Raw genomic sequence first — 13,767 nt, forward strand, 5'->3', positions numbered from 1 at the left:
ACATGTTTTGTAGATGTTATAGGACATTTCAGTAATGATAAAAATGAGACTGCACGCCTCAGAGCTGCATAATTTGATTTTTCATGAACAAGTCATGAAACCATATGGTAAACTTGAAGCAGATTAATGTTTACTCTTTGCTTTCTTGAAATATTAAAATTCCTAGAGTCAGCTGTATCGTAGGCTAAATGCAAACTGTTTTGCAACTGGGATATGACAAACCAGTCATGATTCTTAACCATGGTGTGACAATGTCTGAAATGAACCATTATGATTCAGATTAACTTGCTACAACCACATTATAAATCTTTTTTTTTTTTTTTTTACTTTCCCCAGTTCTGTGAGGCTAGCATGTTGTGGCAGCAATGCCTTGACTAAGACTTCCTTACTTTTCAGCACAGTTGCCCTTCAAATTTAGGATTTTCAGTAAGCACACAAGCCATCCCTACTGTAAATTAGTATACTATGTTTTATTCCTAAGATACAAATAGTGGAGGCCTTTATGTACCATCTTAGAGGGGGAAACTTGTCAAACAGTTGGTCCTTTATTTGCAATTTACAGTCTATGTGGAATATAACTGTTTAATTCCCAGCCAGTGGATTCTCCATTGCACCAATTTTGACAAATGCCACACATGATTTTTTCCTCCTTGCAAATCCATATAGAAAGCACAGAAACCCCATTCATATGCAGAATGTAGATAGTTTTACATCTATTCAGCATCCAAGTAGCTTGGTGAGTCTACTTTCCATTTGCAGCACTGAATATTCGTTCCTAAGGAGAAAAGAGTTCTTAAGTTGGTATATTTGCAAAAATAAACTGTTTATAGAAGCAAATGAAATTTTGCATGCAGGGAAAGAACAAGTTAAGTGCTGACATCCTTTGAGCTTCAGTGTTCAGGACAACAGCATTTTTGGGCTTTAGTGAAAGCCTAAAGGGATCAAAATGGAGTACTCTGGTGTCTGGATCTCAGCATCACTTTTGACTTTAAATCTTCATAAGATTTAACAGCTAAAAGTTATTTGAGGTACAGCGAAGAAGAGGAAAACATAACATCTCAAACTAAAAAGCATCTCAAACTAAAAAGCAACAGCACTAACATGCCAACAGATGCCATTCTAAAGGACCGGAAGACAGATCTGTACCAAGAGAAAACCTCTTAACTGTACCTTTATCATTTTCTCCAGTTTAACTGCATCAGCAGCAAACTTTCTGATCCCATCAGACAACTTCTCCACAGCCATTTGGTCTTCATTATGGAGCCAGCGGAATGTCTTCTCATCCAGATGGATTTTCTCCATGTCAGATGCCTGGGCTACATTGAGAGAGGCATAAAATAATTTTAGAAATGCAAAGGGTGAACAAGTTTTGTTTGGTCTTGATGACCAAACATTTGTGGTCATCAGGGTTTTGTCCTTGACCATGCACCACTCCAAGATGTGGAGGTGGAGAAGAATGGAAAAAGTGTTCCCAGCCCTCCTCTCTAGTTTGGGGCTGAAAAGGGGAGTAGGAATGGTTTCACTTGTGCTTGCAAGGCAGCCCTTGCAAATTAATAGCCAAAGCCAACCCTTCATCTTCCCTTCTTAGTTGGAAATGGGGAAAAGGGACTATTTGAGACTTCATAAAAGGCAAAGTAAACCCCTTACCTCACCAGCTTCAAGCTGAAGGGGCAAGTGAACTGTTGGCTAGGTTCTACATTTGAGAGGTGCTCAAGTATCCTATAAGTGTTCAAGGACCAAATTAATCTAGGTCCTAACATGCTACAGGCCTCAAGTGTGGGACCAATTGACTCGGTGAGATGGAATATCAGCCTGAGACAGCTCTGTCCTATGCTACACTCTACCGAATGTGAAAGAGAAGGGCAGAATAAACTGCTGCTACTCCTACAGTGAAGTAAAGCAGGTGGTCAAGGGACAGGAGGAAGTAGAGTGCCTGGAGATCATGATCTTTGGTAAATGTCATGATCTGCTTGCTCATAATGCTGAAACACATACTTTTTCAGGCACAGGGTATGAATATTAGGGCTGTGTGAAACTTCAGGATCCATCCAAAGTGGTCCACTTTGCTTCAGAGCCAGTATCATGAATTCAGCCTGAAAAACTGGCTGCTTTAGAGTCCAAGACTGCTTCAGGCTAATTTGGCAGTTCTCCCTCAACTTCTTTACTTGGGGGCATGAGACTGGCACTGCTGCAGCAACCTTACTTCAAAGAGTTTTTTCAAATTCAAAAAGACCTTGCACCTTTTCTCAAGCCTGCAGAAGAAACTAAAAAAAATTCTTCTGGCAGTCCTTTTCAAACAGATTTAGTGAAACTGCAGTTGTGTTCCTCGTGTCTGTAAGTAAAAGGGGTTGAGGGAAAGGAGTGCTGAAGAGGTTCTGTCTGAATTGAACCACTTGGCCAGTCCCAACTCCTGATGAAATCTGAGGTCATTCTGAATCAAGGCTGAGTCACACATCCCTAACCAATATACTGTAAGGCTCCACACTGTTTCCAATGTTCTTTAACATCTACATGAAACCAGTGGGAGAAATAATCAGGAGGTTTGGTGCAGGGTGCTATCTATTTATGTAACATATTTCTATACCTCCCAAAACTTTTCTCTGGATGATTTACAATTAAAACATTCAGAGTGCCTTCTTTTGTCATGAACCCTGCTGCCCATTACGATCTTCTGGAGAGGTCTGGTTACAATTGACGTCGGCTCATTTGGTGGTGACTTGGAACTGGGCTGTCTCTGTGGCTGCCCTGGGGCTTTGGAATATGCTCCCTGTTGCAATAAAAGCATCTCCATCTCTGTTTTCAGGAAAACCCTCAAGGCACATCTGTGTTCGCAGTCTTTTAACCAGAATTTTAATTTTAATAATTTGTTTTAACTTGTTTTGAGATTGTTTTAATTGTGTTTTGTGGCTTTTTAATCTGTTCACTTTTTAATATTTTAAATTTTGTACACTGCCTAGAGATGTACATATCAGGTGGAATAGAAATATGGTAAATAATAAACTGGAGGTGACAGCCACAACCTGCTGACTTAGCTGTCATGGATAGCAGGGAGCGGGAGTAACCATTATGCAACTAGCTTTGATGAAGCTTAGAATAAGGAGAGGCTACATACATATGCAAACAAGAACCCACTGGTGGCAGTAAAAGTGTGCCATACACTTTGTGCACAGTGCAGACCTAGAGAAAGCATCTTGCCTCCTCCCTTGAGCTCCAAGCTAGAGTAGGGAGGTAAGAGGTTTGCTTTGACTCTGTGCTTTTAGGGAAGTCAGAACACCTTGCAAATGCAGAGGCTGGACGAGTCCTTGCCTTCCTTTTCTGCTCTGGAGCTGGAACGGATTGGTCTGCTTGGTCCTGTAATGGCAAGGAAATCTGGACCCCTGGACAAGGCAGCAGGGAAACTCCCAACCTTGAAGCAGGGAAGGGGTTGGGGAAAGCACAGTGCAACTGTCAGAATGATGCCCATCCAACCTCTTGCTTCAAAGTTGAAAGGAAGGCTGGTGCTTAGTCAGAGAGCAGCAGAATGCTCCCCATAGGGAGCAAATATGTTGAATCTGATCATCTTTGTCTATTTGTATGAAACTGCTCCCAATGAATGATTAATCTTATTAATGTACACATTTACAGATGCATTTACATCCCACCATTTGATAATAAAGTCCAAGGCCACCAAAACAGATACTAAAAGAGCAGCACATTTTTTAAAAATCTGAGAACAATTTTAGAAGGCCTTATGGAATAGAGTAAAATACCAAAGAGCAAACCAGAGATGTTACAATTGGAAGAGTGGTAGCTCCTTCTGTGCACCCACAGATTAGGTTTACACACCTAATCTGTGTACACACACGAGCTCTGGATTTTCTTCTAATCTAAAATCTTCCTTCAGTGACGGAATTTAAGCAACAATCCCTCTGATATCAGATTCTTTAAGATTTATAGAAATAGAGGCTACCATCCAAACACTGGGCTAGGACTATGGAGGAAGTGCAACTTTCACTAGTCTCCCTTTCCCTCAAGCCCACTGTGGCTCCTGAAAATATGTCCGAGGACTGTGCAATCCTCCGGGACATATTTTCCAGGCTTCAGAGAGAAATGGAGATTGATAAAAACTGTCCCTCTGTAGTGTCAACACTGTTAGTCTAGATGTCAGCCAGAGTCTTTAAGAATAAATTACTATGACAATCTCAGTGCCACTTAAAAGTAATCCTAAATATTCAAAAGAGGATGAAGTGAAGAACCACTATTAGACTGTTATTCTGAATCACCTTCAGTAGAATAGTCTCATTAGGATGACATCATATGCTGTGTTAGTGGAGAAGAACGCTTACCATCTTTGACACTGAGCACTGGTGTCAGCTTGCTGCTATCTTTACTGAGCTCTCCCAGAAGCTTAGGTGAAATGGTGAGATAATCACAGCCAGTCAGAGCTTTGATTTCTCCAGTGTTTCGAAATGAAGCTCCCATCACAATAGTTTTATAGCCAAACTTTTTGTAGTAATGGTAGATTTTAGTAACACTTTTCACCCCTAGAAAGAAATATGGGTAATTTAAAAAGAAACATATAATGCACAAAATCCTAAATAAACTTCAGAGCTCAATTCATTTTTAGAGACATTTCCACAACATTAAAATTTTCTGTTCTGTCATCTTACATTTTTTTAGTTTGCTAGCCACATTCACTCTAAGAATTACCTGGATCCTCTGATGGCTCATAGGCCTTTTTGTCTGTATTTGCAACATGCCAGTCCAGGATACGTCCAACAAAAGGAGAAATGAGGGTGACCCCTGCCTCTGCACAAGCAACAGCCTGAGCAAAGGAAAACAGCAAGGTCAGGTTGCAATGAATCCCATGCTGCTCTTCCAGAATCCTGTAGAAATAAGTTGTCTTAGCACAAGATTTTCTACAGTTGCACTTGTGATAAAATAAGACTTGATATGAAATTTTACTACAGCCATACATATTAAAGCACATTATGAAGTTTAAAAATAATAATTAGATAGTATTTGCCCCGGCACCAACTACAGTTTAATATCAGAAAGAACTACAGGATGCCAGGCAAGATGGGTAGCAGAGAAATGTGATATTAAATAATCAAGGTATTTTATAACTATGTAACTGTAGTGCACCAGGTTAAAAACTTACTTGCCAGCCTGGATGCCCTCCCATGTTGATGATAGCTTGATGAGAATACGATCTTTACTAATTCCTACTTCCTTATAAAGTTCTATGAAGTGTCTGGCCCTCTTAACCATGCCTTCTGTGTCAAAAGACAACCTTTGAAACAAAGGGATTTTTTTTCAAGGTTACAGATATTCCTCTTTTTGTCTTTAGCATATATCACCATTACTCTTCACTCAAAACAGGAGATGTATCTCTGCCTAGAGAGAAGTACCATACCTACAGTTAGAAAGTCACTCCTGTGCCTTTCTGGAGTTTACCCCACCAAGTTAAAAAGAACTTTGCAAGAAAAAATGTTGAGCTCAATACTCATTACATCAGGGAATCAGAGGGCTGACTTACTATACTTTATCAATACAAAGGTACCCATTTCCCCTTATGTCCATGCATACTGTGTCTACTTTTTATATACACACTAGACCCACCACTAATTGCACCTTCCCAATGTGCATCCTCATGGAAACAGTGTGCATTTGCCCTTTCTCCCAATCCTATGTTGCCTTTACCTAGATTTCTACAAGCAATGATAAATATATTAGAAGTTGGGGACACACCTTGCATCTACTTCTGTGGACACACGGCCAGGTATTCTCTTCAATATTTCTGCCCCAAACAGTACAAAAAGCTTGTCACAAACATTTGTAACCTGGTCATCTTCTGACCTGGAAATATTAAAAGACAAAAGAGAATTATGAACACTGAGAAAAAAAGAATGCAGGAAGAGAAGGATCATGTGGTTATAACTGTAATGTTTAATTAAGCAAGTCCATTGCTGCAACACAGGCCAAACTGGGAACAGCTAGCGTGAACTCTTCATATTATATGGTCTGATCTTGGTCTTCAAGCAAAAAGATATGGCTTACAAAGACAGACAGTTCTTGAAGGCTGAAGTGATGAACTGTTAAACTACACCAGTATCACAGCCAGAAGTCATAACTGCCAAGTATAAACATTAATGGGGTTACTCACCCACCAAGTTTCCTTCCATATGCAACAGCATCTTCTACCAATTGCTGGTAAGCTGGCATCTGGGCAGCAGCTAATATCAGGGAAGGATTAGTTGTAGCATCCAGAGGCTGGTACTCCTCAATGGCTAAGGAAAGAAAAACAGCAAAAACCCAAACCATGACTCATTTTTTAAAAAAATATGCAATAGGATAGAACATAGTTTACATGCTCTTAGCAGTATAATGATCTTTGTAATTAAGGGGCTGTTTTTCTTGAATTGGGTGTTGTACAGAAAAATAGCAACAGCTGCCAATTTGGGGAACTAGCAATCATGTCGCATTGCATGACTGAAAGCTACACCGATTATAAAAAATTGCCCAGTTCTCCCACAGAAGTAGCTGGCATGTGTCTGGGCTGTACAAACTGGGAGCTAACATGACAGTCTACAGAATATAATCACCTGGCACAGTGATTGAGCACTAGAGGACAGGGAGAACATTTCTGACCTAGCCTTCTCTCTAACATCTAGCTGCACTATAATTGGGTATTCCACTTTTGTAATGTCATCCATTCCAATTGCTACAGAAATTAAAGGATTTATAAATTATAAAAAGTGCAGTTTATGTTCCAGCTAGGTTTGCATGCCCTTTGGCTTTGGGTAGTTTGTAAAAGCTAATTTTTGACTGACTGACTGCAATGTTTATCAACCAGACTACAAGCTGAATTCAACATTCTGGGGAAGTGGACGTAACCTTGTGTAGCTGCTTAGACCCTGGGGAACCTGGACTGTGACTTGAGGAATATGTAGACATTTAAATAAAATGTATGCAATGGACAACATGACTTAGCACCACTAAAATCAATGAGACAAGCTGGCCATGATTTCAATGGGACTTATTCATAACTCACAGTCTGGATGCTGCCCAATGACAATGTTAGAAATAGCAGCTAGGAATAAGAGTGTGTCGGGAAGCCAAACACTCCATGTACATGCTCAGATTTTATGATAAGCTATTTCACAACTGTTCTCTGTCCCACAGCTAACTAAAATGTTCAGCCTGATTGCAGCCATGCCAACCAGATTTCCCTGTGGTTAACTGACCATGTGTACTGCACATGCTGCTATGACAATACCACATGATTACCTGAACAGTCCACTGCCCTAGACAAGGGACTCCACCACAGCATTTATAACCTCATTCTATTTAGTGCTTATCTCTTGCCATTCTGATGCTACAAGATTCAGATCAGAATGTTACCTGCTCACCTCCCATATCCCCTCACAGAATAGCAGAAGCCATTTGTAGGGTAGACTAGAATGACTAATTTTAAGGTGTGGGTGGAGAAAGAGAATGCACATGTCTGGCAATGAAACATTTTTATCCTGCCTTCAAACATTTAGGAGGGGAAATGCCCAAGGCAGAACACTAGGAAAAGTCATTTTACACAGACCAAGTAAAACAATGAAATAAAACAGTGCAGATGTGGGTTTCCAGAAAAAAAATGAATTTAAAAAAAAAATATGGGGGGGGGATTCCTGATGTTCTAAGTATTTTCATTTACCAACTTTACTATGATGATGCAAACAATCCCACCCCACCCAAATTAGGACTTTCAAACCAAACATATTAAAAAGCTAATCGATTTTATGCAAAACACTTTCAACTTCCCCAACTCAGGGAAAGAAGTGAGTCGCTGCTCTGGGAACTTGCTGTACTAAACATTAAATAAAAACTATTGTGTTGCATTTTGCCATATGAATGGGAATGTTGACATGACAACAGCCATGTCAAATGCAGTATGGGAGTAAACTATTACTCAAGTGTGCTGGCCATCTGAGAATTGTTGCCACGATGCCTAACATACCTGAACTCATACCACAACAAACTAAATAGGTGTGATGTATATTGTGAGTGCTGCTGAAGCATAACAGAATATACTGAAATGCCTTTGCACCAATAATAGTCGCCAGATGACTCCAAGGGGGACATGCCAAATTCCTCTCCAAAGATACACATACACAAGCGGCACCAAAGAAATGCATTATGTCCAGAATCATATATACTATTCATACAAGAATTATACAACAGTTGTTGTGTAAATATAAAAATTAGCATCAGCCCTTAAGCACTAAGCTGATTTCTAATGACTGACAAACAAGTTGCCCTCACTAAGTAAAAGTCATACATTAACTTGGATAAAGCAGTTACTGTATTCGACAATGCAAACTGCATTATACCTAATATTTTAGTCAAGTCTCAACAGTTTAGTTTTACGAGTTCCGATTCTTCACTGCAAATCACTTAAGACCATCATGACAAAAGACAGACCAGACCGGCCCCAGTTACTGGCTAGAGGAGAAGCCGCTCCAGGGCCCTTGCTTCTCCCATTCCCTGACAGTAAAAAATTACATTCTACTTCAACCACCAGTTGCCTGGGATATGCATGTTTGTACATGTTTGTTTTGGTTTTGTGTGTGTGTTACTGCAATCTTTTGTAAGTCACCTTGATTTTAAAAAATCATTAAAATAAAACTATAAATGTTCAAAATAAATAACCTTCCTTTCCACAGTGCTTCAAGTCTCTATTGAGAAATTCCATAAAGCTGTGTTTTATTGAACTTTTTAAACATCTGACCTTTAATAATAGTAACACCACAATATGCAGGATAATCTGTCTTGTCACAAGAATCTTAAACACAATTTGCAAAGGACTTTGTCATGTCTCAATCTGCTCGCTCACTATGGATACAGGATACAGTAACTGGTTAAGCAACAGAAATATCCCCATGTCTTTCATAAGACTGCTTACAAAACTATCCCTTGCTTGCTAATGCTAGATTACGTGAGTAGCTTTCAACTTGGGTTGCACATACTTAATTGAGTAACCCAAATTCTGGGTCAAAAAATACTGAATTCTGCAACTTCTATAAACTATGCACACCATCAAAGGTGCAGATCTTGCAAAATGTATTATATTCCTGATAACTGGGGAGAAGCAAAGAGCAATGCAGACAAAGGTCTAATCTTTCTTCTGGAAAGCAGTATTTTATTCATTTATTTAACATACTTTTATACCTCCCAAAACTTACATCTCTGGGCGGTTTACACACAACACAATAAATAACAAAAAAAACCCCAAACACATTAGCTAACATAATATATAACAAAAATTAAAACATTAGTTAAAATAAAAGACAGCAGAAAATTAAAACATTAGAATAATTTAGAATGTTTAAAACAATGTTTAAAAACAATGTTCAAACTATTAAAAAGTATATTTAATTAAAAGCCTGGGTGAACAGATGCGCCTTTAACATTTTTTTAAAAAAAATTGTGAGAGATGCGGAGGCTCTTATTTCAATAGGGAGTGCATTTCAAAACTTCGAGGCAGCAGCGGAGAAGACCTGTTCTTGAGTAGCCACCAGACGGGCCGGTGGCAACTGCAGATGGACCTCTCCTGAAAATCTCAATGGGCACTGAGGAACATGCTGAAGAAGATCTTCTCTTAAATACCCAGGGCCCAAGCTGTTTAGGGCTTTATAGGTAATAACCAAAACCTTGTATTTTGCCTGGAAACTTATCGGCAGCCAGTGTAACACTTTCAATACAGGAGTAATATGGTCTCAATGAGATGACCCAGAGACCAACCTGGCTACCGCACTCTGAACCAGCTATAGTTTCCGGACTAAACACAAGGGCAACCTCACATAGAGTGCATTGCAGTAATCCAGTCTAGAGGTTACCAGCATATGTACCACTGTTCTGAGAAATGAACGAAATGTTTTGAGAAATCTCAAGAAATGGAAGCAGCTGACATATCAGACGAAGCTGATAGAAGGCACCTCTGGCCACTGCCTCGACCTGGGACACTAGGGAGAGGCTCAGATCCAGAAGCACTCCCGGACTGCGTACCTGTTCCTTCTGGGGAAATGTGACCCCATCCAGAACAGGCAGATCAAAATCATCGCCCAAGTTCTGACCCTGCACAATGAGTACCTCAGACTTATCTGGATTCAGTCTCAGTTTGTTATCTCTCATGCAGTCCACCACCGCCTCCAGGCATGGAAAAATAGATTTGGGTGTCATCAGCATACTGACAGCACCCTTCATCAAATCTCTTGATGATCTCTCCCAATGATTTCATGCAGATGTTAAAAAACATTGGAGACAATACGGATCCCTGAGGGACACCATACTAAAGTCCAGATTTTGGAGAAAAACAGTCTCCAAGGGATACCATCTGCAACCTGCCCAAAAGGTAGAAGCGGAATCACCTCAAAACAGTGCCCCCCACTCCTAACCTCCTCAGATGCTCCAGAAGGCTACTATGGTCGATAGTATTCCTGCCTCTGGCTTCTTGTCTTATATAGGAACAGTGGTGAAATACAGGCAAGTTCTACTTTCAAGTGTAGGCACAAGTATGTTAGTTAGCTTTATTTTAAAAAATTCCATTGACAGAGCAAACATTTTCAAGAATGATAATTGCCACTGGTGGATAGGACACCTCACGAGGACTGAACTGATATATTGAGAAGGTTTTAGGGAATTATTGGCAGAAGCGATATTGCAGCAGGAGCTCCACTGCATGGAGTATGGCTGGCATCTTCTGCCCACACTGAAAGGAAGCTAAACACTGCCCACATTGTATGTCAGTCCTGTTACACTACACCATAAACAGCGTTCTTGGCAGCAAATTTTTCAATAGATGTCACTATGAGGTTACAAAAAGGCAGACAGGTATGTTACCCAGACTATGGGAAACACCTACATCGGGGAAAAGCGATATAGAAAGATGCTGAAAAGCATCATCTCATACTGCGCAGGAGATGGCAATGGTAAAAGTAGAAAGGAAAGGTTGTGCTGTCGAGTCGGTGTCCCACAAAGCCATGTGAGATTGTGAGCCCTTTGGGGACAGGGAGCCATCTTATTTATTATTTCTCTGTGTAAACTGCCCTGAGCCATTTTTGGAAGGGTGGCATAGAAATTGAATAAATAAATAAATAAATAAAGTGGTTTTCTTGGTAGAATACAGGAGTGGTTTACCATTGCCTTCTCCCGCACAGTATGAGATGATGCCTTTCAGCACCTTCCTATATTGCTGCTGCCCAATATAGGAGTTTTCCATAGTTTGGGAAACACACCAGTGGGGATTCGAACCAACAGCCTCCTGCTCTATAGGCAGGTTGCTTTCTTGCTGCACCATTAGGTGGCTAGGCAATGGTAAACCCCTCCTGTATTCTACCAAAGAAAACCACATGGCTCTGTGGTTGCTAGGAGTCAACACCGACTGGCCGGCACAACTTTACATAGGAAGCTGCCATATACAGAGTCAGACCATAGGTCCATCTAGCTCAGTATTGTCTAAACAGGCTGGCAGCAGCTTCTCCAAGGTTGCAGGCAGGAATCTCTCTCAGTCCTACCCTGGAGATGCCAGAGAGGGAACCTGGAACCTTCTGCTCTTCCCAGAGCTGCTACATCAGAGGTTATCTAAGCTAGAAACTATTCACAAATCATCCTACTACTACCTCTGGCAGTACTCAAGCCCTACCAGGAAGTACTTTGCAATGTTTCCCCGCCAAGGCAAGCGCTGTCACCTGCTCCAGCTACAACTATGGTGTATTGTTTGACTTTCTGGCCTGATACAAGATTCTGCCTTTGACTTAATCAGCCTGGACCCAACATACCAAGTGTGACCAATGGTGTGCTTTCAGATGATCCATTGACATGTGATGCAAAGTAAACCCTCTTCTAAAACAAACTGATTAATTAAAATGCATTTCCTTCCTCTTCTTGGTGCTGGGCAAGAGGATTGCACCAGCAACTGACATGATTTTCCACAAGTTGCAGGCAATCCAATACCAGTCCACAATATAACTGCTCATTTTATAACTGCTCATGTAAGTCAGGCAGAGAAAGTGAAGTGGGAATTGGAAAATCTCCCAACCCAATTAGTAAAGTCCAATGTGTGTGTCTGAGGAGAGATCAAGAATGTAGCAAAACGTCTATTGCCACTGAAATTTTTTTCCATAATGCATAATCAACTGACTATTCTTGCAAGAACTTCCTTTTCTGTGGTGTGGTTTTAAAATCCTGTTTTCCTGCCTTAGCAATTAACGATGTTGATATTTCACTAGGTATCGTCTGTTTCTTTTATTCCTGGATATAGTGTGTTATTCAGAGTAATTCTTGAATTCAGCGACATAAGAAGTTAAAAAGCACCATACTTCAGCGACATAAGAAATACTAAAACGATCCTTCCTTCCCCATCCCCAGCCCAAACTGTGCTTGTGCTCCTCCCCCTGCTCCAATTCCATGCTCCGGGATCATGGGGCGGCCATCCCATCCCATCCCCCCCCCCCCGAGTAAGTGTGGACAGGATCGGGCTCTGGGAGTCTGGTCCTTTGCTTTCCTTCCTGGGCGAGCCATCGCCTCCCAGGCTCCCACCAAGAGAGAAGGGGCGAGGGAATTCGTCTCCTCCGCTCCCTCTCCCGGCCTGGGTGAGAACAGCCGCGGGGCAAGGAAGTGAAGCCAGCAGGCGAGGCGAGCGGAGTTGACCGGGGGATTCTGCGCTGCTTCCCCTCTCAGTCCGAGAGGCAGAGAGGGGCGTAACGCGAGGGAGCCCCCGCGCCGCGCCGCCTCCGAGGAAAGGGTGAGCGAGCGGCTGAAGGAAGATCACGGCCGTGGCCGCGCCTCTCTCACCGTTGAAGTCCCCGGTGTCGGCCACCACCGTGGTGTGGTGCTTGAGCTGCTCCAGCGCCGACTCCATTTTCTGCCTCTTCACGGGAGAAACTGACATGGCCCCACGGGAAGGGGGCGCGGCTGCGCCTCACGCAAGACCCTTGTATACCCTCAGAGGAAAGCAGGAGCGGCGCGCGCCCGGCCTTCGCTCGCGCCACTTCAGGCTGTAGCAGGCAGCGGCGGCGGCGAGAGCGGGTGACCGCGCGGGAATAATGTAGGAGGAGGAGGAGGAGGAGGGGCGGAGTTAGTTAGGCAGGTCCACAAGCGCCTGCGCCTCCGCCGATCCGATTTCTCCATTCTTTTTCCTTCACACCCCACCCCACGCCCCGCTTCGCAGGCTCGCGCCAACCAGACCGAAGCGTGGGGCCCGTAGCGCGCACAAGGGGGTGGGGCTCGAGAAAAGAGAGCGCGCGCGACTCTTCCTTCCGCGCCGGAGCCCATCGCGAACGGTAGTGAACCGCAGGAAGAGGGCTGGCTCTGCGTCAGGAGAGGATTAGGATGGAGGACAGCCAATCTTGGCGGGGGTAGGAGGAAGGGAGAAGGCTGCGGCAGAGTAGTTGGTTGCTCCCCTGTCCTCACCCCTTCGCCGCTTCTGCTTTCAAGTCAGAAGCTCGGCGGGATGTTGGAAAAATCGCGAAGACAACTCCCCGCCCCCTTGTTCTGCATTATCGATGTACGATGGTCATTTTTCCCCACCCTCCGTCCCTCGAGCTGCTCGTGCTCCTATGCCTCTTAACTGCAATTGTAGGCAAATATGCAGAGAGGTTAAGCCCTCGAATCTTGATGCTGTAATGGAGATAAGCTTCATCTGCCGGACCCGCACGTCGCAGTACTGGAAGCTGCAGCTGAGCACCCTGAAATTACGAGAGGAAAAACCCTGGGTTGTGGGAGGATCGGCGGTAT

At 42.6% G+C, this 13,767-nt stretch overlaps 1 protein-coding gene across 1 annotated transcript; it reads right to left on the reverse strand.

Moving 5' to 3' along the window:
* Positions 1-451: 451 nt before the first annotated feature.
* TALDO1 (transaldolase 1) lies at positions 452-13,190 on the reverse strand. The gene is made up of 8 exons (XM_053277761.1): positions 12,826-13,190; positions 6,146-6,269; positions 5,731-5,838; positions 5,141-5,272; positions 4,690-4,865; positions 4,326-4,523; positions 1,171-1,316; positions 452-775 (listed from the first exon to the last, which is right to left on the reverse strand). The coding sequence occupies exons 1-8, from the start codon at positions 12,920-12,922 to the stop codon at positions 743-745; spliced, it is 1,014 nt and encodes a 337-aa protein (XP_053133736.1). The 5' UTR covers positions 12,923-13,190; the 3' UTR covers positions 452-742.
* Between the last annotated feature and the right edge of the window lie 577 nt (positions 13,191-13,767).

The sequence above is a fragment of the Hemicordylus capensis genome, chromosome 1 (assembly GCF_027244095.1).
Source record: "Hemicordylus capensis ecotype Gifberg chromosome 1, rHemCap1.1.pri, whole genome shotgun sequence".
Taxonomy (NCBI): Eukaryota; Metazoa; Chordata; class Lepidosauria; order Squamata; family Cordylidae; genus Hemicordylus; species Hemicordylus capensis.